A 25445-nucleotide genomic window follows, 5' to 3' on the forward strand; every position below is an offset into this window, starting at 1 on the left:
CAGGTAGCTGCAGATTGTACAGCAGGCCATTATAAGAGGCAGCTTAGACTGTGAATACAGCAATGACCTCCACTCCTGCCCCTCCTTCCACTCATATCTGCCTGACAACGTCTGGCTTCCTTAGGAACCACAGCTGTTCCCGGTGTTGGCTGCTTGTGCTGAGATTTGGGATCGGAGAGGCTGGCATTCGAATAAATACAGTATGAATCTTTGGTTTTAGTATTGGACAGTATCCATTAAACACCTTAGAATTGTAGTGCTGATTTAGGATCACGTTCCCCTTCTTATTCATTATGATGTAAAATGCAAAACTGATGCTAGATCAGCATTCCTACTCTGAGACGCTTTGTGAATATGGGCCCTGGTTTGTTTAACAGATCTTAAAACAGTAGTAGTAGTAGTAGTACTGAATATGGGCGGAATTGTTTTTGTCCATTTGTCACTTCTTATTTTGGAAATTATAGACAAACAGACAGACAGACAGACAGACAGACAGACAGACAGACAGACAGACAGACAGACAGACAGACAGACAGACAGACAGACAGACAGACAGACAGTAATACCTTTAGAGCCCAATATAGACCCAGTTATTTTATATTGCATGGAGTTAGCATGTCAACCTAGCATGTCAGCCTAGCATGTCAGCCTAGCATGTCAGCTTAGCCTGTCAGCGCTGTGGAAAGCCCTATCTGTCTGGCTAGGTGATTTAAGAGTCGCATGTTTTTTTAAGTGAAATGGAAACTATTGGAATTGCCAGTTTGCTCTTCTAGTTTGGAGTCAACACTCTTATGTGCTGACATTCCTTCGTCTGTCCTGTCTTAATCATTCTTCAATACTCTGAAGAACTGAATCCATCTCCCCTCCAGCCCAAGGAGCAGTTAGTTCCCATGGAGTTACTATGCACTCTGCATTAAATCAGAACAAATTGTTATCATTCCTCCTCTTTCCCTCTAAAGCATTAATTCACTATTCCTATATTTCTCACTCACCCCTCCCCTAAATCTCTCCCCCATTCCACCAACCTAGTCTCTCACTCAATTCTCATTTACCTATGCAAGCTGTTCCTCACCTCTCTCTCTCTCTCTCTCTCTCTCTCTCTCTCTCTCTGTAGGAACCCTGCGGAGCGCACATCCGTTTGTAACCTGGGCGCTGTCAACCATGCTGCTCTTTAAATGAGCTAGCTACCCCTGTGGCTGTCAGCAACGCTTCCCTCACTCCATCTCTCCCTCGCTTGTTCACTTTTTTTCCCTCTCGGCGACCCTCTCTCCCTCTCCATCCTCTATTCGTTCTCTCTTCTTCCATCCCTCATTCACTTGATCACCGCTCTCCATCTCTCACTCCTATTCCTTTATCCTCTCTCCTTCCATCTACCCATGTTTTTTTTTTTGTTTACCCCTTTTTCTCCCCAATTTTGTGGTATCCAATTGGTAGTTCCAGTCTTGTCTCATCGCTGCAACTCCTGTACAGACTCGGGAGAGGTGAAGGTCGAGAGCAGTGCGTCCTCCAAAACAAAACTCAACCAAGCCACACTGCTTCTAGACACAATGTCCACTTAACCCGGAAGCCAGCCAAACCAATGTGTCAGAGGAAACACCGTACACCTGGTGACTGTGTCAGTGTGCATTACACTCGGCCCACCACAGGAGTCATTAGTGCGCAATGGGACAAGGACATCCCTGCCGACCAAACCCTCCCCGAACGACACTGGGCCAATTGTGCGCTGCCCCATGAGTCTCCCGGTCGCGGCCGGCTGCGACAGAGCCTGGACTTGAACCAAGAATCTCTAGTGGCACACTGCGATGCAGTGCCTTAGACCACTGCGCTACTTGGGAGGCCTATCTATCCATCTTGAAATAAAAGCAAACTAGATCTACATTTACATTACATTTAAGTCATTTAGCAGACGCTCTTATCCAGAGCGACTTACAAATTGGTGCATTCACCTTATGATATCCAGTGGAACAACCACTTTACAATAGTGCATCTAAATCTTTTAAGGGGGGGGTTAGAAGGATTACTTTATCCTATCCTAGGTATTCCTTAAAGAGGTGGGGTTTCAGGTGTCTCCGGAAGGTGGTGATTGACTCCGCTGTCCTGGTGTCGTGAGGGAGCTTGTTCCACCATTGGGGTGCCAGAGCAGCGAACAGTTTTGACTGGGCTGAGCGGGAACTGTGCTTCCTCAGAGGTAGGGGGGCCAGCAGGCCAGAGGTGGATGAACGCAGTGCCCTTGTTTGGGTGTAGGGCCTGATCAGAGCCTGAAGGTATGGAGGTGCCGTTCCCTTCACAGCTCCGTAGGCAATCTACACCAGATAGTCTGATCTTGATTGCGCTACAGCACATTATTGTACTCATCACATTTGCACATGTACACATATCCTACGCAAACCCTAATAGATTCCTAGATACCACATTCTGAGAACCATTATGTTTCTTAGAGCTTGGTGAGAGCGTGGTTGTCCTATGGTTGTTTTGCATAGAACTTTCCCACAACTTTCTGAGAATGGTGCAGGATAGTTGCTTGGCTTTGGAACATTCTCAGCACATTTAAGGAACCTGACAACAAATAACTAGTATTTCATTACTTAACAGAACGTTTCCGAAAAGTTCAAACATGGTTACATTTAATTTTAGTCATGTTCTAGGAACGTTCTCCGACTGTTTTGACATTGGGAATGTTCTCAAATAGTCCAGAGAACGTTAAGAAACAACATTCTTCTGTGGGTATTTCAGTACTTCAGCGTAACGTTTCCTGGAGGTTGCCTCATGGTTCTATTTAAAGTTATTTTCTCAAAATGTGCATGGAACATTAAGAAAACTTTCCAGAAAAAACACAAGAAAACTTTAGCAATGTTCAGAGAAAGCTCTAAGAATGTAATTTAAAAACATACATTCTATTCTCAAAACTCCCAGGAAAACGTTCAAGGAACCAGAGTAAAATGTTCTCAGAACCTCCCTGTAACCTACAAAAATAATAGTTCCCTGAACAGGCACATTTTTCACTTCTTCAGAACATTTAAAAAAACATTCAGTTTTATCGGTCAGGAAACGTATGGCTTCGTTCCCACAACCAATGTGAAACCAAAAACGGAAGTTTCCATAACGTCCAAGGAACCAAATGTGCTAGCTGGGTTATCACTGGCCTTTATATTGACAGAAAAACACAGAGACACACACCCAGGGAAGCAGAGACACAGTGAGAAGCAGAGAGACACAGTTAGATAGAGGGAAAAAGACACAGAGAGACAGAGGGAAGGAGGGTACACAGCGAGACAGAGTAGGACACCACAGGGAAACAGAGACACAGAGGGACACACAGGGATATAGAGAGAAACCCATAGAGACCCAGGGAAACAGACAGACAGGGAACCACACAGGGAAACAGACAGGGAACCACAGGGAAACAGAAAAACACAGGGAAACACAGCTGGGAACCACAGGGAAACAGAGAGGCACAGGAAGTGATACCCTCAGGGCAGTGCAGGTTAAGCATGTTCATTAATTTCCCCTGGTTCTCTGGCTGGCCCTGCCAGCTCCCTGAACGTGATGTGTATTCTAATAAGCTCTCTTGGCTGTGTTGTTGCATACACTAATAACCTCAGAGATGTTGGAATAGACAAGACATGCAAATCGAAAAGAAATGGGATTTAAAGAATGAATCCAAATTCAATGCGTGAATAGAATTTAACAGCAATGTGAGAAAATAGCAAAATAAGATCATGAATTTTTGACAGATCATGACATTGCATGAATAAGCATATTAATCAACATACTGAGAAGCCAGTTAAAATCCTAGCAGTTTTATATTCTGTGGAGTACTGATCCTGGATAAGTGAGCTCAGTTTGTTCACCATAGGCTTCAGTGTGTCTTCGTATTAGCCCCACTGCTTCCTTCTTTAGGCACCTAGCTAGCACATTCCCAGCAGGGACATTTGGCGTTCCCATTAGGTCCCTTAAGGGTTTTAGCCTGAGGTTATTCCACTGATGTTCTGAGGACGTTCTAAGAATGTTATATAATGGTCCAAAAGTGAACGTTCTCCAGGGGACCTTTGTCTAGTTCCCTGTATGTTCCCAGGACATCACTGAGGACCATATCAGGACCTTTTTAGGACGTTCTCAGGACTTTAATTTGACTAGTCCTGAAGACATTGCGTGATGGTCCCAAGGGAGCGTTCTCTGGGGGACCTTTTTATAGTTCCCGGTTTTCCACAGGGACTTTTTTAGAATGTTCTTTGGACATTTTGTCATGGTCCCCTGAAGGTATCCTAAACATTCTTGGGACGTTGTGTCATGCTTCCCTAGAGGTTTTGTCTATTTCCCGGTTTGTCACAGGGACATCCTCTACGATGTTTTTTGGACGTTGTGTCATGGTCCCCTGAAGGTTTTGTCTATTTCCCAGTTTGTCGCGGGGACGTCCTCAAGGACGTTTTTAGGATGTTCTTTGGACTTTGTGTCATGGTTCCATGGAAGTTTTGTCTAGTTCCCGGTTTGTTCCAGGGATGTCTCCAAGGACTTTTTTTTAGCATGTACTTGGGATGTTGTTTCATGGTCTCCTGGAGGTATTGTCTAGTTCCTGATTTGTCCCGGGGACATCCCCGAGGACGTTTTTAGGACATCCTTGGGATGTTTTGTCATGGTCCCCTGAAGGCCATGGAAACCCATTTCATGAAGCTCCAGACGAACAGTTCTTGCGCTGACATTGCACAGTCTGTGTCACATAAGGCAGCACACAATTGGCCCAGCGTCGTCCGGGTTAGGGGAGGGTTTGGCCGGGGGGAGCTTCACTTGGCTAATTGCGCTCTAGCGACTCCTTGTTGCTGACAGGTGTATACAATTGAGTACACCGCCATGCAATCTCCATAGGAAAACATTGGCAGTTGAATGGCTTTACTGAAGAGCTCAGTGACTTTCAATGTGGCACTGTCCTTAGGATGCCACCTTTCCAACAAGTCAGTTTGTAACATTTCTGCCCTGCTAGAGTTGCCCCGGTCAACTGTACGTGCTGTTATTGTGAATTCGAAACCTCTAGCAGCAACAACGGCACAGTCACAAAGTGGTAGGCCACACAAGCTCACAGAACGGGACCGCCGAGTGCTGAAGCATGAAGCGTGTAAAAATCGTCTGTCCTCGGTTGCAACACTCACTACCAAGTTCCAAACTGCCTCTGGTAGCAACGTGGATACAAGAACTGTTCGTCTGGAGCTTCATGAAATGGGTTATCATGGCCGAGCAGCCGCAAGCAAGCTTCAGATCACCATGTGCAATGCCAATCGTTGGCTGGAGTAGTGTAAAGCTTGCAGCCATTGGACTCTGGAACAGTGGAAACTCATTCTCTGAAATTATGAATTGCATTTCACCATCTGGCAGTCCGACGGACAAGTTTGGATTTGGCGGATGCCAGGAGAACATTACCTACCGCCAATGCATAGTGCCAACTCTAAAGTTTGCTGGAGGAGGAATAATGTTCTGGAGCTGTTTTTCATGGTTCGGGCTTGGCCCCTTAGTTCCAGTGAAGAGTAATCTAAACGCAACAGCATACAATGACATTGTCGAGATCGGTGTGAAAGAACTTGACTGGCCTGCACAGAGCTCGGGCCTCAACCCCATTGAACACCTTTGGGATGAATTGGAACGGCGACTGCGAGTCAGGCCAAATCGCCCAGTATCAGTTGCCCGACCTCACTAATGCTCTTGTGACTGAATGGAAGCAAGTCCCCGCAGCAATATTCCAACATCAAGTAGAAAGCCTTCCCAGAACAGTGGAGGCTGTTATAGCAGCAAAGGGGGGACCAACTCCATATTCATGCCCATGATTTTGTAATGAGATGTTCGACGAGCAGGTGTCCACATACTTTTGGTCATGTAGTGTACATGTTGTTTAAAAATAATAATATTATTTCACCTTTATTTAACCATGTAGGCCAGTTGAGAACAAGTTCTCATTTACAACTGCGACCTGGCCAAGAGAAAGCAAAGCAGTGCGACAAAAACATCAACACAGAGTTACACATAAACAAACGTACAGTCAATAACACAATAGAAAAATCTATGTACAGTTGTGCAAATGTGGAAGATTAGGGAGGTAAGGGAATAAATAGGCCATAGAGGCAAAATAATTACAATTTAGCATTAACACTGGAGTGATAGATGTGCAGATGATCATGTGCAAGTAGAGATACTGGGGTGCAAAAGAGCAAGAGGATAAATAACAATTTGGGGATGAGGTAGTTGGGTGTGCTATTTACAGATAGGCTATGTACAGGTTCAGTGATCGGTAAGCTGCTCTGACAGCTGATGTTTAAAGTTAGAGAGGGAGAGATAAGTCTCCAGTTGTTAAAGGAGTGTAGAGGTAAAAATAAAGTGCTCCTGTAGTAATCATCATATGGATATGTGCGTCACATAATCAAACAAGGTGTATTCCTTCCATCTGGATTGTTCTTATAACTATATATGGCTTGACTTTCTGGATAGTGTCAGTTGTTGGTTTATGCCTATGGGCCCTGATCAAAAGTGGTGTAGTATATGGAGAATATGGTATCATTTGGGACAGCAGCCAGTCAGTTCACTGCTCAGCCAGGGTCATTCTCCACCTCATGGCCTCAATCTCCAACAGCTAGATTGAGAGACAGATGGACAGAAAGAAAAGAGAGCAAGAGAGATGGAGAGAGACAGAGAGAGAATTAGTCATAGCAGGTTGACTGCTTTGACCCGAGGCTCAGACTCCAGAAAGGTAGGCTTCCGTTCCAAATGGCACCCTATTCCCTACAAATTGCACTTTATTTGACCCGGGACCATATGGCGGAGGGCTCTAGTCAAAAGTAGTGCCTTATGTAGGGAATAAAGTGCAGACAGGGTTTCCTTCTGACCAGGGTAAGGAGTTCAGTTTACACATAATCATATAACAGCTCGTATCAGAGACAACGTTGTAGCAAATCAGCGTGAAATAGCATAGAAAGATAGGCTCTCTCTCTCCCTAACCATTTGACTGTGATGGCTGCGTGTCATTCTCATGACCTTAGTCGGTGACAGATTACTTGTGATGCTTCTGTCTCGTCCTTTCCACCAATCACAGTTAGTTTAGTCATTTTTGACCCCAAATAATTGTCTTCACACATATTTTTAAGTGGAGGGATACATGATTTGATTTAATGTGATTTGGTGGTTGCTTTACCTTCATTGAATGCACTTATTGTAAATCACTTTAAATATGAACATCTACATCAGTAAAATGTCAAAACAAATCAAGTTCTATTGGTCACATACACATGGTTAGCAGATGTTATTGCGAGTGTAGCGAAATGCTTGTGCTTTTAGATCCGACAGTGCAGCAGTATCTAATAGGTAATATCTAACAATTCCACAACAAAACCGAATACACACAATCTAGTAAAGGAATGGGATGAGAATATATAAGTATAAAATAAATGGATGAGCAGTGACAGAGCGGCTAAGATGCAATAGATAGTAAAGAATAGTTAGTGAAGGATGCAGTATACAGTATATACATACTGTATGAGATGAGTAAATAGAGATATGTAAACATTCTTAAAGTGGCATTATTAAAGTGACTAGTGTTCCATTTATTAAAGTGGCCAATGATATCAAGTCTGTAGGTAGGCAGCCGCCTCTGTGCTAGTGGTGGCTGTTTAACAATCTGATGGCTTGAGATAGAAGCTGTTTTTCGATCTCTCTGTCCCAGCTTTGATGCACCTGTACTGACCTCGCCTTCTGGGTGGAAGCGGGGTGAACAGGTAGTGGCTCGGGTGGTTATTGTCCTTCATTATCTTTTTGGCCTTCCTGTGACATCAGGTGTTGTATGTGTCCTGGAGGGCAGGTAGTTTGCCCCCGGTGATGCGCTGTGCAGACCGCACCACCCTCTGGAGAGCCCTGCGGTTGCGGGCAGTGCAGTTACCGTACCAGGCGGTGATACAGCCCGACAGAATGCTCTCAATTGTGCACCTGTAAAAGTTAGTGAGGGTTTTCGGTGACAAGCCACATTTTTTCAGCCTCCTGAGGTTGAGTAGAGTATATTGTGATAAATTGCAGGCCACACTACTTGCCTAGAGAGTTTTCAGCTATACTTTTCGTGGCTGTTTATTTACCACCACAGACAGATGCTGGCACTAAGACCGCACTCAGTCAGCTGTATAAGGAAATAAGCAAACAGGAAACCACTCACCCAGAGGCTGCGCACCTATTGGCCGGAGACTTTAATGCAGGGAAACTTAAATCAGTTCTACCAAATTTCTATCAATATGTTAAATGTGCAAACAGAGGGGGAAAAAAATTCGAGATCACACAGAGACGCGTACAAAGCTCTCCCTCACCCTCCATTTGGTAAATCCAGCTGTTCCAGACGGCTGTGTGATCACGCTCTCCGTAGCTGACGTGAGTAAGACCTTTAAACAGGTCAACACACATAAGGCTGCAGGGCCAGATGGATTACCAGGACGTGTGCTCCGGGAATGTGCTGACCAACTGGCAGGTGTCTTCACTGACATTTTCAATATGTCCCTGATTGAGTCTGTAATACCAACATGTTTCAAGCAGTCCACCATAGTCCCTGTGCCCAAGAACACAAAGGCAACCTGCCTAAATGACTACAGACCCGTAGCACTCACGTCCGTAGCCATGAAGTGCTTTGAAAGATTGGTAATGGCTCACATCAAGATCATAATCCCAGAAACCCTAGACCCACTCCAATTGGCATACAGCCCAAACAGATCCACATATGATGCAATCTCTATTGCACTCCACACTGCCCTTTCCCACCTGGACAAAAGAAAACTATTCATTGACTACAGCTCAGCGTTCAACACCATAGTACCCTCATAGCTCATCACTAAGCTAAGGATCCCGGGACTAAACACCTCCCTCTGCAACTGGATCCTGGACTTCCTGACGGGCAGGTGGTGAGGGTAGGTAGCAACACATCTGCCACACTGATCCTCAACACTGGAGCTCCCCAGGGGTGTGTGCTCAGTCCCCTCCTGTACTCCCACGACTGCATGGCCAGGCACGACTCCAACACCATCATTAAGTTTGCAGACGACACAACAGTGGTAGGCCTGATCACAGACAACGACAAGACAGCCTATAGGGAGGAGGTCAGAGACCTGGCCGGGTGGTGCCAGAATAACAACCTATCCCTCAACGTAACCAAGACTAAGGAGATGATTGTGGACTACAGGAAAAGGAGGACCGAGCACACCCCCATTCTCATCGACAGGGCTGTAGTGGAGCAGGTTGAGAGCTTCAAGTTCCTTGGTCTCCACATCAACAACAAACTAGAATGGTCCAAACACACCAAGACAGTCGTGAAGAGGGCACGACAAAGCCTATTCCCCCGCAGGAAACTAAAAAGATTTGGCATGGGTCCTGAGATCCTCAAAAGGTTCTACAGCTGCAACATTGAGAGCATCCTGACTGGTTGCATCACTGCCTGGTACGGCAATTTCTCGGCCTCTGCCGCAAGGCACTACAGAGGGTAGTGCGTATGGCCCAGTACATCACAGGGGTTAAGCTGCCTGCCATCCATGACCTCTACACCAGGCGGTGTCAGAGGAAGGCCCTAAAAATTGTCAAAGACCCCAGCCACCCCAGTCATAGACTGTTCTCTCTACTACCGCATGGCAAGCGGTACCGGAGTGCCAAGTCTAGGACAAAAAGGATTCTCAACAGTTTTTACCCCCAAGCCATAAGACTCCTGAACAGGTAATCAAATGGCTACCCGGACTATTTGCATTGTGTGCTCCCCCAACCCTCTTTTTACGCTGCTGCTACGCTCTGTTTATCATATATGCATAGTTACTTTAACTAAACATTCATGTACATACTACCTCAATTGGGCCGACCTACCAGTGCTCCCACACATTGGCTAACCGGGCTATCTGCATTGTGTCCCACCACCCACCAACCCCTCTTTTACGCTACTGCTACTCTCTGTTCATCATATATGCATAGTCACTTCAACCATATCTACATGTACATACTACCTCAATCAGCCTGACTAACCGGTGTCTGTATGTAGCCTCGCTACTTTTATAGCCTCGCTACTGTATATAGCCTGTCTTTTTACTGTTGTTTTATTTCTTTACTTACCTATTGTTCGCCTAATACCATTTTTGCACTATTGGTTAGAGCGTGTAAGTAAGCATTTCACTGTAAGGTCTACACCTGTTGTTTTCGGCGCACGTGACAAATAAACTTTGATTTGATTTGAAGAGGCCATGTTGCGCCTTCTTCACCACACTGTCTGTGTGCGTGGACCATTTCAGTTTGTCGTGATATGTACACCGAGGAACTTAAAACTTTCCATCTTCTGCACTGCTGTCCCGTCGATGTTAATAGGTGGGGGTGCTCCCTTAAATGTAAATGTAATTGTGTTCTTTTAATCCCATAGACCGAGAACCAGAACACTTGCCCATGTCAGGCAGCCTCCAATGCCTCTATGTATTGTCAATATTTCAGTGCCCCCACTTTGAGTAACATCAACAGTGCTTTTAGACTAGCTAAGACCGTGTGTTCTTCTCACTGGTGCCTTTGTGGAACATGGAACTCTCAAATGGAATGTGGAACTCTGAATCAATAATAGATCGTTAGTGAAGTCTATACCTCCATTCGGAGCAGGGGTGCTGTGTATTTCAGATGTGGTTAGTGAGAGCCCTGGTGGAGAGAGACATATGTAAATCCTAATATGGTTCCTTTCTCATATCCTCCTTTCATTAGCAAGAGAGAGAGAGGGAGAGAAAAGGAGAGAGCAGAGGTAGAGAGAGAAAGAGAGAGAGAGATGCTTCGTTGAGAGTAAGGCTTGAGTAGAACCCTGTAATGGCCTGCTCCATTGACCTCTAGTCATTCAGCCCAGCCTAGTCAGAGTGCTAATATACACATACACTACGTAGGATGCCAACACACACCAAATAACGAAAGGTGCGAAACCTGTGGATAGAGTCGTAAACTTGACCGGCGCGTGCTGCTCCCCTCGTAGCCATTTCTGAGCGGAGGTGAGAGACAGGTTGGTGTTACCAAACAAAAAGAAGACAAATACTAATCATTTCTTTCCAAATAGGCATACAGTAAGTGAGACTCTGGCGTTTGTTCTTTTCACAATGCAAGATTGTTTGATGGGACTAGCGATATCAGACTGTAGAAAGCTAGCAATGTCTGCAACAAACAGCACTCCATTTGTGTGATGAGAGAATGAGAGAAAAAGCTCACAGGTACATCATCACTGTGTGTGTGTCTGTGCACTGATGAGTGTGTGTGTGTCTGTGCACTGATGAGTGTGTGTGTCTGTGCACTGATGAGTGTGTGTGTCTGTGCACTGATGTGTGTGTGTGTCTGTGCACTGATGAGTGTGTGTGTCTGAATCCACTGTTTGGCAGGACATCAGGACATATTGAACAACAGTGAGTGTGTTATTGAACAACAGTGAGTGTGTTATTGTACAACAGTGAGTGTGTTATTGAACAACAGTGAGTGTGTTATTGTACAACAGTGAGTGTGTTATTGAATAACAGTGAGTGTGTTATTGAATAACAGTGAGTGTGTTATTGTACGACAGTGAGTGTGTTATTGTACGACAGTGAGTGTGTTATTGAATAACAGTGAGTGTGTTATTGAATAACAGTGAGTGTGTTATTGAACAACAGTGAGTGTGTTATTGAATAACAGTGAGTGTGTTATTGAATAACAGTGAGTGTGTTATTGTACGACAGTGAGTGTGTTATTGTACGACAGTGAATGTGTTATTGAATAACAGTGAGTGTGTTATTGAACAACAGTGAGTGTGTTATTGAACAACAGTGAGTGTGTTATTGAACAACAGTGAGTGTGTTATTGAATAACAGTGAGTGTGTTATTGAATAACAGTGAGTGTGTTATTGAACAACAGTGAGTGTGTTATTGAACAACAGTGAGTGTGTTATTGAATAACAGTGAGTGTGTTATTGAACAACAGTGAGTGTGTTATTGTACGACAGTGACTGTGTTATTGTACGACAGTGAGTGTGTTATTGAACAACAGTGAGTGTGTTATTGTACAACAGTGAGTGTGTTATTGTACAACAGTGAGTGTGTTATTGAATAACAGTGAGTGTGTTATTGAATAACAGTGAGTGTGTTATTGTACGACAGTGAGTGTGTTATTGTACGACAGTGAGTGTGTTATTGAATAACAGTGAGTGTGTTATTGAATAACAGTGAGTGTGTTATTGAACAACAGTGAGCGTGTTATTGAATAACAGTGAGTGTGTTATTGAATAACAGTGAGTGTGTTATTGTACGACAGTGAGTGTGTTATTGTACGACAGTGAATGTGTTATTGAATAACAGTGAGTGTGTTATTGAACAACAGTGAGTGTGTTATTGAACAACAGTGAGTGTGTTATTGAACAACAGTGAGTGTGTTATTGAATAACAGTGAGTGTGTTATTGAACAACAGTGAGTGTGTTATTGAACAACAGTGAGTGTGTTATTGAATAACAGTGAGTGTGTTATTGAACAACAGTGAGTGTGTTATTGTACGACAGTGAGTGTGTTATTGTACGACAGTGAGTGTGTTATTGAATAACAGTGAGTGTGTTATTGAATAACAGTGAGTGTGTTATTGAACAACAGTGAGTGTGTTATTGAACAACAGTGAGTGTGTTATTGAACAACAGTGAGTGTGTTATTGAACAACAGTGAGTGTGTTATTGAACAACAGTGAGTGTGTTATTGAACAACAGTGAGTGTGTTATTTTACAACAGTGAGTGTGTTATTGAACAACAGTGAGTGTGTTATTGTACAACAGTGAGTGTGTTATTGAATAACAGTGAGTGTGTTATTGAATAACAGTGAGTGTGTTATTGTACGACAGTGAGTGTGTTATTGTACGACAGTGAGTGTGTTATTGAATAACAGTGAGTGTGTTATTGAACAACAGTGAGTGTGTTATTGAATAACAGTGAGTGTGTTATTGAACAACAGTGAGTGTGTTATTGAACAACAGTGAGTGTGTTATTGAACAACAGTGAGTGTGTTATTGAATAACAGTGAGTGTGTTATTGAATAACAGTGAGTGTGTTATTGAACAACAGTGAGTGTGTTATTGAACAACAGTGAGTGTGTTATTGAATAACAGTGAGTGTGTTATTGAACGACAGTGAGTGTGTTATTGTACGACAGTGAGTGTGTTATTGTACGACAGTGAGTGTGTTATTGAACAACAGTGAGTGTGTTATTGTACGACAGTGAGTGTGTTATTGAACAACAGTGAGTGTGTTATTGAACAACAGTGAGTGTGTTATTGTACGACAGTGAGTGTGTTATTGAATAACAGTGAGTGTGTTATTGAACAACAGTGAGTGTGTTATTGAACAACAGTGAGTGTGTTATTGAACAACAGTGAGTGTGTTATTGAACAACAGTGAGTGTGTTATTGAACAACAGTGAGTGTGTTATTGAACAACAGTGAGTGTGTTATTGAACAACAGTGAGTGTGTTATTGAACAACAGTGAGTGTGTTATTGAATAACAGTGAGTGTGTTATTGAATAACAGTGAGTGTGTTATTGTACGACAGTGAGTGTGTTATTGAACAACAGTGAGTGTGTTATTGAATAACAGTGAGTGTGTTATTGAACAACAGTGAGTGTGTTATTGAACAACAGTGAGTGTTATTGAACAACAGTGAGTGTGTTATTGAACAACAGTGATTGTGTTATTGAACAACAGTGAGTGTGTTATTGAACAACAGTGAGTGTGTTATTGAACAACAGTGAGTGTGTTATTGTACGACAGTGAGTGTGTTATTGAATAACAGTGAGTGTGTTATTGAACAACAGTGAGTGTGTTATTGAACAACAGTGAGTGTGTTATTGAACAACAGTGAGTGTGTTATTGAACAACAGTGAGTGTTATTGAACAACAGTGAGTGTGTTATTGTACGACAGTGAGTGTGTTATTGAACAACAGTGAGTGTGTTATTGTACGACAGTGAGTGTGTTATTGAACAACAGTGAGTGTGTTATTGAACAACAGTGAGTGTGTTATTGTACGACAGTGAGTGTGTTATTGAACAACAGTGAGTGTGTTATTGAACAACAGTGAGTGTGTTATTGTACGACAGTGAGTGTGTTATTGTACGACAGTGAGTGTGTTATTTTTCTTTTTTTCTTTTACCTTTATTTAACTAGGCAAGTCAGTTAAGAAAAATTCTAATTTTCAATGACGGCCTAGGAACAGTGGGTTAACTGCCTTGTTCAGGGGCAGAACGACAGATTTTTATCTTGTCAGCTCAGGGATTCGATCTTGCAACCTTTCAGTTACTAGTCCAACGCTTTAACCACTAGGCTACCTGCCGCCCCGTAAGACAGTGAGTGTGTTATTGTATGACAGTGAGTGTTTGTGTTTCTAGACTAGGTGACACATCACATCCTCTCCAAAGGGTTTCCCCAGGCAACAAAGGCTGATGTGTTTCCTATCCACTATCTTACACACGTGCACACACACACCCACTGGACAAACCCACATGTGACTGAATCTTACCACTCTATTTCTGTTGCTTGTTTACAGGACACTGATCTCCTGGACATTGCCTACATCAAGGACGCCAGGAATGGAAAATGCACAAAAACGCCAAAGGTAAGACAGTCAGACCAGTGATTTCTGCTCAGTGCATGATTCAAATGGATTCAGATGTACATCTGTGTATCTTAGACACGCAGACCAATTCTGATCTTTTTTCCACTAATTCCACTAAAAAGATCACATCAGATCTTTTCACATTGTCACGCCCTGACCTTAGAGAGCCTTTTTATTCTCTATTTTGTTAGGTCAGGGTGTGACTTGGGTGGGCATATCTATGTTGCTATTTCTTTGTTTGCCTAGTATGGTTCCCAATCAGAGGCAGCTGTTTATCGTTGTCTCTGATTGGGGATCATACTTAGGCAGCCCTTTTTCCCACCTGTGATTGTGGGATCTTGTTTTTTTGTAGCTGCCTGTGAGCAGCCCAGAACGTCACGTTTCGTTTTCTTCTGTATTGGTTTTGGTGAGTTTCATATTTATTAAACATGTGGAACTCTAAGTACGCTGCACCTTGGTCTCCTTCTTACGATGAACTTGACACACATCAGATCTTTTTCAGAACTGATCTGATTGGTCAAAAGACCAATTAGTGAAAATAATATCAGAATTGGGCTTCCTGTCTAAACACAGCCTTATTGCCTTTCTGCCAAAAACTCAGTTCCAAAGTTTATAACAGGGCTTTATGAGAAATACTGGAAGACAGACAAGCTAATAGGATATATAACAGGGCTTTATGAGAAATACTGAAAGACAGACAAGCTAATAGGATATATAACAGGGCTTTATGAGAAATACTGGAAGACAGACAAACTAATAGGATATATAACAGGGCTTTATGAGAAATACTGGAAGACAGACAAGCTAATAGGATATATAACAGGGCTTTATGAGAAATACTGAAAGACAGACAAGCTAATAGGATATATAACAGGGCTTTATGAGAAATACTGGAAGACAGACAAGCTAATAGGATATATAACAGGGATTTATGAGAAATACTGAAAGACAGACAAGCTTATAGGATATATAACAGGGCTTTCTGAGAAATATTGAAAGACAGACAAGCTAATAGGATATATAACAGGGCTTTATGAGAAATACTGGAAGACAGACAAGCTAATAGGATATATAACAGGGCTTTATGAGAAATACTGGAAGACAGACAAACTAATAGGATATATAACAGGGCTTTATGAGAAATACTGGAAGACAGACAAGCTAATCGGATATATAACAGGGCTTTATGAGAAATACTGGAAGACAGACAAGCTAATCGGATATATAACAGGGCTTTATGAGAAATACTGAAAGACAGACAAGCTAATAGGATATATAACAGGGCTTTATGAGAAATACTGGAAGACAGACAAGCTAATAGGATATATAACAGGGCTTTATGAGAAATACTGCAAGACAGACAAGCTAATCGGATAATAAACAGGGCTTTATGAGAAAAACTGGAAGACAGACAAGCTAATCGGATATATAACAGGGCTTTATGAGAAATACTGAAAGACAGACAAGCTAATAGGATATATAACAGGGCTTTATGAGAAATCATGAAAGACAGACAAGCTAATAGGATATATAACAGGGCTTTATGAGAAATACTGAAAGACAGACAAGCTAATAGGATATTTCTTTAGTTTTATGGAGGCTGGACAGGAATATGAGGTGAAAGAGCAAGAGAGAGACAGAGACACAGCTCTGTGTGCTGTGGGGATCTGACACGGACATTTGAATATATCTGCAGATGGATACAGAACTGGATATCACTGTGCAATGGTGTGTGTGTATGTGTGTAGTCATTTGCTCACAGAAATACCCCCAGATTAGTCAGATCTGCCAGACTGGCATAGGGAATAGTATAGAACAGAATAGAATAGTTATTGTCTTGTCATCTTTACAAAGCAAATTAATTTGCTATGCTCCAAACCCCTCGACACATAAACAGAGAACATATAAACAAGCAATACTTCAAACGAGGCACAGCCTAGTGTTATTGAGCAATGTCATGGCCTTGGGTGTGTCTGAGTGTCGCATTCTGGCTACAGCTGCTAGGAGTCAAGGAGACTTTGACATAACGACCGTTGGCACGAATCAATAATTGCTATGGTAAACAACATATTAAATTGTAGTATTTGGATGGAATGGCCCTTTGTGATGCTCTCCTTTTAAGAGCAGACTGAAGATCAGACAGCCTGCTAATGATGCATACCAACACACTGGCAGCTGTTGCTTTTGACGCCAAACTGTATTTTTAGTTGGTTGTAACCAATCTCATAGGAATATGTACACATTCTCACATTGGCAAACTGTCTGCAACCGTCAGAGAATCTGTCAGGCATATTTGGGGACAATTCCAGGCCAAATATGGAATTGTCTATGGCTCTCAAGCCATTCATGCTTCACTTTAAAGGTGCAATTTGCAAAAATCGCTCCACCATTTCCTGGTTACAAAAATTCTAATAGTTCACCTAATTTCAGTTTATATGACAAAACAAGCAGTGCAGAGAATCATTGTACCATCTAAACCGCTGTGAAATATATTTTCAGTAACCCAAAAATATTGTATTTTCAGCTGTTTGAAGCTGGTGTACAAAACCGTAAGTAAGAGACGCAAAAACTAAACTAAAGAACGGGAAGCATAGAAATAGCTTACATAGAACAGATCTACCACTTCTTAGACTTGCTTTCAATGAGTTTGACAGATCTATAACTCACATTTCTATGTGAATTTGTTCAGGTCACCCGAAAAGTTAAATATTGCAGCTTTAATCAATCAATAAAATTTAAATATAAAGCCCTTCTTACATCAGCTGATGTCACAAAGTGCTGTACAGAAACCCAGCCTAAAACCCCAAACAGCAAGCAATGCAGGTGTAGAAGCACGGTGGCTAGGAAAAACTCGCTAGAAAGGCCAAAACCTAGGAAGAAACCTAGAGGAACCAGGCTATGAGGGGTGGCCAGTCCTCTTCTGGCTGTGCCGGGTGGAGATTATAACAGAACATGGCCAAGATGTTCAAATGTTCATAAATGACCAGCATGGTCAAATAATAATAATCACAGTAGTTGTCGAGGGTGCAACAGGTCAGCACCTCAGGAGTAAATGTGAGTTGGCTTTTCATAGCTGATCATTGAGAGTATCTCTACCGCTCCTGCTGTCTCTAGAGAGTTGAAAACAGCAGGTCTTGGACAGGTTGCACGTCCGGTGAACAGGTCAGGGTTCCATAGCCGCAGGCAGAACAGTTGAAACTGGAGCAGCAGCACGGCCAGGTGGACTGGGGACAGCAAGGAGTCATCATGCCAGGTAGTCCTGAGGCATGGTCCTAGGGCTTAGGTCCTCCGAGAGAGAGAAAGAGAGAATTAGAGAGAGCATACTTAAATTCACACAGGACACTGGATAAGGCAGGAGAAGTACTCCAGATATAACAGACTAACCCTAGCCCCCCGACACATAAACTACTGCAGCATAAATACTGGAGGCTGAGACAGGAGGGGTCAGGAGACACTGTGGCCCCATCCGATGATACCCCCGGACAGGGCCAAACAGGCAGGATATAACCCCACCCACTTTGCAAAAGCACAGCCCCAACACCACTAGAGGGATATCTTCAACCACCAACTTACCATCCTGAGACAAGGCCGAGTATAGCCCACAAAGATCTCCGCCACGGCACAACCCAAGGGGGGACGCCAACCTAGACAGGTAGATCACGTCATTGACTCAACCCACTAAAGTGACACACCCCTCCTTGGGACGGCATGGAAGAGCACCAGTAAGCCAGTGACTCAGCCCCTGTAATAGGTTTAGAGGCAGAGAATCCCAGTGGAGAGAGGGGAACCGGCCAGGCAGAGACAGCAAGGGTGGTTCGTTGCTCCAGTGCTTTTTCGTTCACCTTCACACTCCTGGGCCAGACTACACTCAATCATAGGACCTACTGAAGAGATGAGTCTTCAATAAAGACTTAAAGGTTGAGACCGAGTCTGCATCTCTCACATGGGTAGGCAGACCATTCCATAAAAATGTAGCTCTATAGGAGAAAGCCCTGCCTCCAGCTGTTTGCTTAGAAATTCTAGGGACAGTAAGGAGGCCTGCGTCTTGTGACCCTAGCGTACGTGTAGGTATGTACGGCAGGACCAAATCGGAAAGACAGGTAGGAGCAAGCCCATGTAATGCTTTGTAGGTTACCTGCCTTAACAGGAAGCCAGTGTAGAGAGGCTAGCACTGGAGTAATATGATCACATTTTACACTTTTTACTATAACACTGTTTGTATTCTGGTTCACTTTGCCTTTAAATTCCCTGACCAATGACTCAACTGTTTTAATTCATCTGCACTTTGCTTGTAAATTCTCCTGCAAATTACTTACAAAAAACATGGGTTCCTTTGCCGATGAACTGATGCAATATCAGTGAAAATGGTTTTACACTGTCATCTTGGTGGTCTCATTCTCCTCCTTCTCAGAAAGAGAGATAAGTACATAATAAGGGTCAGAGCCCATTGTTACATCTCTGGTGTAATACAGTCAATGAAACCACACTGAGAGGATGCATTCTAACAGCTCAGAGGAGAGAGGCCATACCTCCTGAGCAGGGCATAAAATGTACAGTCACTCAGATTTTTTACCAGCCCAAATATTTATTTTTCTGCTAAAATTACACCAACAAAACACAACAAAACAGATGAGCATGCTTTGTAATGTTTCTAAAACAATAAATGTATTACTATTAAGAAGTAATGTGGTAAATTGTTTAATTACACTTTTAGTGACTAGAGTCTTTTAACCAAAATATCACAGATGAGGCAAAAAATGTCAGGTTACCGTGGGAACGTGACTGGAGTCATGTTTGTGCCTGTGAGATTTGAGTCTGACTAGTAGAAGCGTTGTCTTCTCTTCCCTAGCAGTTAAGACTCAAACTATAACGACAAGGCAAGACCCAGATGCAGACACAGGAGGCAGATGGTTAGAGTCTCTGTTATTTATTTAACCTCTCTAGGGTAGGGGGCAGTATTTGCACGGCCGGATAAAAAACGTACCCGATTTAATCTGGTTATTACTACTGCCCAGAAACTAGAATATGCATATAATTATTGGCTTTGGATAGAAAACACCCTAACGTTTCTAAAACTGTTTGAATGGTGTCTGTGAGTATAACAGAACTCATATGGCAGGCAAAAACCTGAGAAGATTCCTTACAGGAAGCACCCTCTCTGACCATTTCTTGGGCTTCTACACTCTCTTTATTGAAAACTGAGGATCTCTGCTGTAACGTGACACTTCCTACGGCTCCCATAGGCTCTCAGAAGGCGGCAAACCGGTGAATGATGCCTTTGGAGCCCCTGGCTGAAAAACAATAGCGCATTTGGATAGTGGTCGATCAGAGGACAATGAGACTGAGGCTCGTGCACGAGGCGACACCATGTTTGAACGTTCTCTGTCTTTGAACGTAAACAGGGTTTCCCGGTCGGAATATTATCGCTTTTTTACGAGAAAAATCGCATAAAAATTTATTTTAAACAGCGGTGGACATGCTTCGAAGTACGGTAATGGAATATTTAGAATTTTTTTGTCACGAAACGCATCGGGCGCGTCACCCTTCGTCACCCTTCGGATAGTGTCTTGAACGCACAAACAAAACAGAGGATATTTGAACATAACTATGGATTATTTTGAACCAAACCAACATTTGTTATTGAAGTAGAAGTCCTGGGAGTGCATTCTGACGAAGAACAGCAAAGGTAATCAAATTTTTCTAATAGTAAATCGGAGTTTGGTGAGGGCCAAACTTGGTGGGGTTCAAAATAGCTAGCCATGATGGCTGGGCTATCTACTCAGAATATTGCAAAATGTGCTTTTGCCGAAAAGCTATTTTAAAATCGGACATAGCGATTGCATAAAGGAGTTCTGTATCTATAATTCTTAAAATAATTGTTATGTTTTTTGTGAACGTTTATCGTGAGTAATTTAGTAAATTCACCGGAAGTGTTCGGTGGGAATGCTAGTTCTGAACGTCACATGCTAATGTAAAAAGCTGGTTTTTGATATAAATATGAACTTGATTGAACAAAACATGCATGTATTGTATAACATAATGTCCTAAGGGTGTCATCTGATGAAGATCATCAAAGGTTAGTGCTGCATTTAGCTGTGGTTTTGGTTTATGTGACATTATATGCTAGCTTGAAAAATGGGGGTCTGATTATTTCTGGCTGGGTACTCTGCTGACATAATCTAATGTTTTGCTTTCGTTGTAAAGCCTTTTTGAAATCGGACAGTGTGGTTAGATTAACGAGAGTCTTGTCTTTAAAATGGTGTAAAATAGTCATATGTTTGAGAAATTGAAGTAATAGCATTTCTAAGGTATTTGAATAACGCGCCACGGGATTCCACTGGCTGTTGAGTAGAGAGGTTAACAATGAGAGGTTAACAATGAGGGGCAGGCAAGAGGCAGGTCGAGGTCAGGCACGTGTTCATAACCAGGTCAGAGTCCGAACGGTACAGGGCGGCAGGCAGGCTCGAGGTCAGGGGTAGGCAGAATGGTCAGGCAGGAGGGCTCAGTGTCAGGGCAGGCAAAAGGTCAGAACCGGGAGGACTAGAAAGACAAGACAAGACAAGACGAACTGGCAACAGACAAACAGAGAACACAGGTATAAATACACTGAGGGTAATAGGGAAGATGGGTGACACCTGGAGTGGGGGAGACAATCACAAGGACAGGTGAAACAGATCAGGGTGTGACAGTACCCCCCCCCCAGGGGCGCCACCTGCTTGCTACCTTGGCGCATACCTGGTTGACCTGGTTGCCTGCGGTGAAAGTTGGCGATGAGGATGTCCTTAGTGGGGAACCAGCACCTCTCCTCCAGGCCATAACCCTCCCAGTCAACTAGGTACTGGAAACCCCTGCCCCGTGTTCTAACACTCAGGAGGCGTCTCACTGTGTACGCCGGATGGCGTACACAGTGAGAAGGGGGTGGGCCTAGAAACAGAAGACAAAGAACTGTGAGACAAGGGCTTAATCCTGGACACATGACAAATATGGTGTATACGGTGGGTACGGGGTAACAGAAGACAAACAGCAATGGGACTAAGGACTCTAGAGATGGAGAAGGGACCAATGAAACGGGGATAAAGTTTGCGGGACTCCACCCGGAGGGGCAGGTCCCGTGTTGATAGCTGTACCCTCTGCACAAGCTGATAGCGGGGAGCCGGCTGCGGTCCGCTTGTCTACGATACCTGGAGTTGGTCTTGAGAAGAGCCGCTCGGGCTCTTCTCCAGGTACACCGACAGCAGCAGACAAATATCTGGGCCGAGGGTATGTTGATTTCCTGTTCTTGCTCCGGGAAGAGTGGGGGCAACACCACATGGAGCACTCGAAAAGGGGAGAATCCAGTGGCTGAACAGGGAAGAGTGTTCCGGGCATACTCCACCCAGACCAGTTGTTGGCTCCAGGTAGTGGGGTTGGTTGAGACGAGGCACCGTAGTGTCGTTTCCAGGTCTTGGTTCGCGCGCTCTGACTGGCCGTTGGACTGGGGATGAAATCCGGAGGACAGGCTGGCCGATGACCCAATAAGGGTGTAGAACGCCTTCCAGAACCGGGATGAGAACTGAGGGCCCTGGGCATTCAGAGGTCGAGACAGCAGGTGCGGTAGAGAGAGAGAGAGAGAGGGTCGAAAACAGCCGGTCCGGGACAAGGTAGCACGTCCAGTGGACAGGTCAGGGTTCCATAGTCAGAACAGGTGAAACTGGAGACAGGCAGGAGTCTTCAGGCCAGATAGTCCTGGGGCATGGTCCTAGGGCTCAGGTCCTCTGGGAAAGGAGAGAGAGAGAGAGAGAGAGAGAGAGAGAGAGAGAGATGGGAGAATTAGAGGGAGCATATTTAACATCTCTAGGGGAGGTGGGACGAAATCGTCCCACACTATTCAAAAGCCAGTGACAAATCAGAGTGCCAAATTTAACCCCTGTGCGGCCTCCGTCCCGTTTGCTGATCCAAATGCTTCGTCGGCCACGGGACAGCCATTTCGAGAAAATGCATTTTTTCCCCATTTAGGTTCGTTCAAACATGTCAAACGTTGTATAACATAAATCTTCAGGGCGTTTTTCAACAAGAGAGCCAATAAGATTCGAGGGGGACGATTGCATTGTGTTTCAAAACGTTTCGAAAGGGGAGGGTAACCAGGGGCGCCGGCGTCATAATGGTGATGGCCCTCTCCGTGTGACCACGTTCCACAGCGTCTCATTCATTCAATTTTAACAGTAGAAGGCTCAAACCAATTTGTGAAGACTGGGGACATCTAGTGGAAGCAATAGGAAGTGCTCAATGAACCATAGCTCATGGTGTGATTAACCTCTCTAGGGTAGGTGGCACCAAATCCTCCCACCTACGTAACAGCCAGTGTAATCCCGTGGCGCGTTATTCAAAAACCTCAAAAATGCAAAAACTTCAATTTTTCAAACATATGACTATTTTACACCATTTTAAAGATAAGACTCTCGTTAATCTAACCACACTGTCCGATTTCAAAAAGGCTTTACAACGAAAGCAAAACATTAGATTATGTTAGGAGAGTACATAGACACAAATAATCACACAGCCATTTTCCAAGCAAGCATATATGTCACATAAACCCAAACCACAGCTAAATGCAGCACTAACCTTTGATGATCTTCATCAGATGACACTCCTAGGACATTATGTTATACAATACATGCATGTTTTGTTCAATCAAGTTCATATTTATATCAAAAACCAGCTTTTTACATTAGCATGTGACTAGCATGTGACTAGCATTCCCACCGAACACTGCCGGTGAATTTACTAAATTACTCACGATAAACGTTCACAAAAAGCATAACATTTATTTTAAGAATTATAGATACAGAACTCCTCTATGCACTCGATATGTCCGATTTTAAAATAGCTTTTCGGTGAAAGCACATTTTGCAATATTCTCAGTAGATAGCCCGGCATCACAGGGCTAGCTATTTAGACACCCAGCAAGTTTAGCACTCATCAAAGTCAGATTTACTATAAGAAAAATGTTATTACCTTTGCTGTCTTCGTCAGAATGCACTCCCAGGACTTCTACTTCAATAACAAATGTTGGTTTGGTTCAAAATAATCCATAGTTATATCCAAACAGCGGCGTTTTGTTTGTGCGTTCAAGACACTATCCGAAAGGGTAAATAAGGGTGACGAGCATGGCGCAATTCGTGACAAAAAAAATCGAAATATTCCATTACCGTACTTCGAAGCATGTCAACCGCTGTTTAAAATCAATTTTTATGCAATTTTTCTCATAAAAAAGCGATAATATTCCGACCGGGAATCTGCGTTTAGGTAAACAGACGAAAGAAAATAAAGCATTCGGTCGACTCGGGCACGCGCCTAAGCCCATAGTACTCTGATCGGCCACTTGCCAAAAGCGATAATGTGTTTCAGCCAGAGGCTGCCTCGATATCGTTCAGCTTTTTCCCGGGCTCTGAGAGCCTATGGGAGCCATAGGAAGTGTCACGTTATTGCAAAGATCCTCAGTCTTCAATAAAAAGTGCCAAGATGAAACACAATTTGTCAGACAGGCCACTTCCTGCATGGAATCTTCTCAGGTTTTGGCCTGCCATTTGAGTTCTGTTATACTCACAGACACCATTCAAACAGTTTTAGAAACTTTAGGGTGTTTTCTATCCAAAGCCAATAATGATATGCATATTCTAGTTAATGGCAGGAGTAGTAACCAGATTAAATCGGGTACGTTTTTTTATCCGGCCGTGTCAATACTGCCCCCTAGCCCTAACAGGTTAATAGGCAACGTGATGAAGTTGAGTTCGCAATTCAGAATTCCACTTCCTGTTTCCATCTGTCTCGGGGTTTTGACTGCCTTATGAGTTCTGTTATACTCACAGACACCATTCAAACAGTTTTAGAAACTTTAGGGTGTTTTCTATCCACAAGTATTAATTATATGCATATCCTAGCTTCTGAGTTTGAGTAGGAGGCCGTTTAAAATGGGCACACATTTTTTTCAAAAATCGCTTTAGCGCCCCCTATCCTAGGGGAACGCCAAGAGGTTAAAACCACAAAATGTCATAATTCTAAGTTCTCAAACATAGGACTATTTTACACCATTTTATAGATACACTTCTCCTGAATCGAACCACGTTGTCCGATTTCCAAAAGGCTTTACAGCGAAAGCAAAACATTAGATAATGTTAGGAGAGTACATAGACACAAATAATCACACAGCCATTTTCCAAGCAAGCATATATGTCACATAAACCCAAACCACAGCTACATGCAGCACTAACCTTTGATGATCTTCATCAGATGACACTCCTAGCACATTATGTTATACAATACATGCATGTTTTGTTCAATCAAGTTCATATTTATATAAAAAAACAGCTTTTTACATTAGCATGTGATGTTCAGAACTAGCATACCCACCGAAAACTTCTGGTGAATTTACTAAATTACTCATGATAAACGTTGACAGAATACATAACAATTATTTGATAAATTATAGATACAGAACTCCTTTATGCAATCGCTATGTCCGATTTTAAAATAGCTTTTCGGCGAAAGCACATTTTGCAATATTCTGAGTACATAGCTTGGCCATCACGGCTAGCTATTTTAACACCCACCAAGTTTGGGACAACCTAAACTCAGAATTACTATTAGAAAAATTGGATTACCTTTACTGATCTTCGTCAGAATGCACTCCCAGGACTTCTACTTCAACAACAAATGTTGTTTTGTTCCAAATAATCCATAGTTATATCGAAATACCGCCGTTTTGTTCATGCGTGACAAAAAAATTCAAAATATTCCTTTACCGTACTTAGAAGCATGTCAAACGCTGTTTAAAATCAAT

General features: G+C 43.1%; 1 protein-coding gene across 5 annotated transcripts in view; it reads left to right on the forward strand.

Moving 5' to 3' along the window:
• Positions 1–25445, forward strand: part of LOC106608062 (1-phosphatidylinositol 4,5-bisphosphate phosphodiesterase beta-1) — a 278537-nt gene that overhangs the window by 64204 nt on the left and 188888 nt on the right. For all 5 annotated transcript variants that reach the window (XR_001329372.2, XM_045720987.1, XM_045720988.1 and 2 more), the window contains exon 3: positions 14558–14626. Coding sequence is in view for 4 of the 5 variants with exons in the window: in XM_045720987.1 (XP_045576943.1) it covers positions 14558–14626 (69 nt within the window). In the remaining variant the exon portion in view is untranslated. The remainder of the gene's footprint in view (positions 1–14557; positions 14627–25445) is intronic.

Source organism: Salmo salar, chromosome ssa06 (assembly GCF_905237065.1).
Source record: "Salmo salar chromosome ssa06, Ssal_v3.1, whole genome shotgun sequence".
In the NCBI taxonomy this organism is placed as follows: domain Eukaryota; kingdom Metazoa; phylum Chordata; class Actinopteri; order Salmoniformes; family Salmonidae; genus Salmo; species Salmo salar.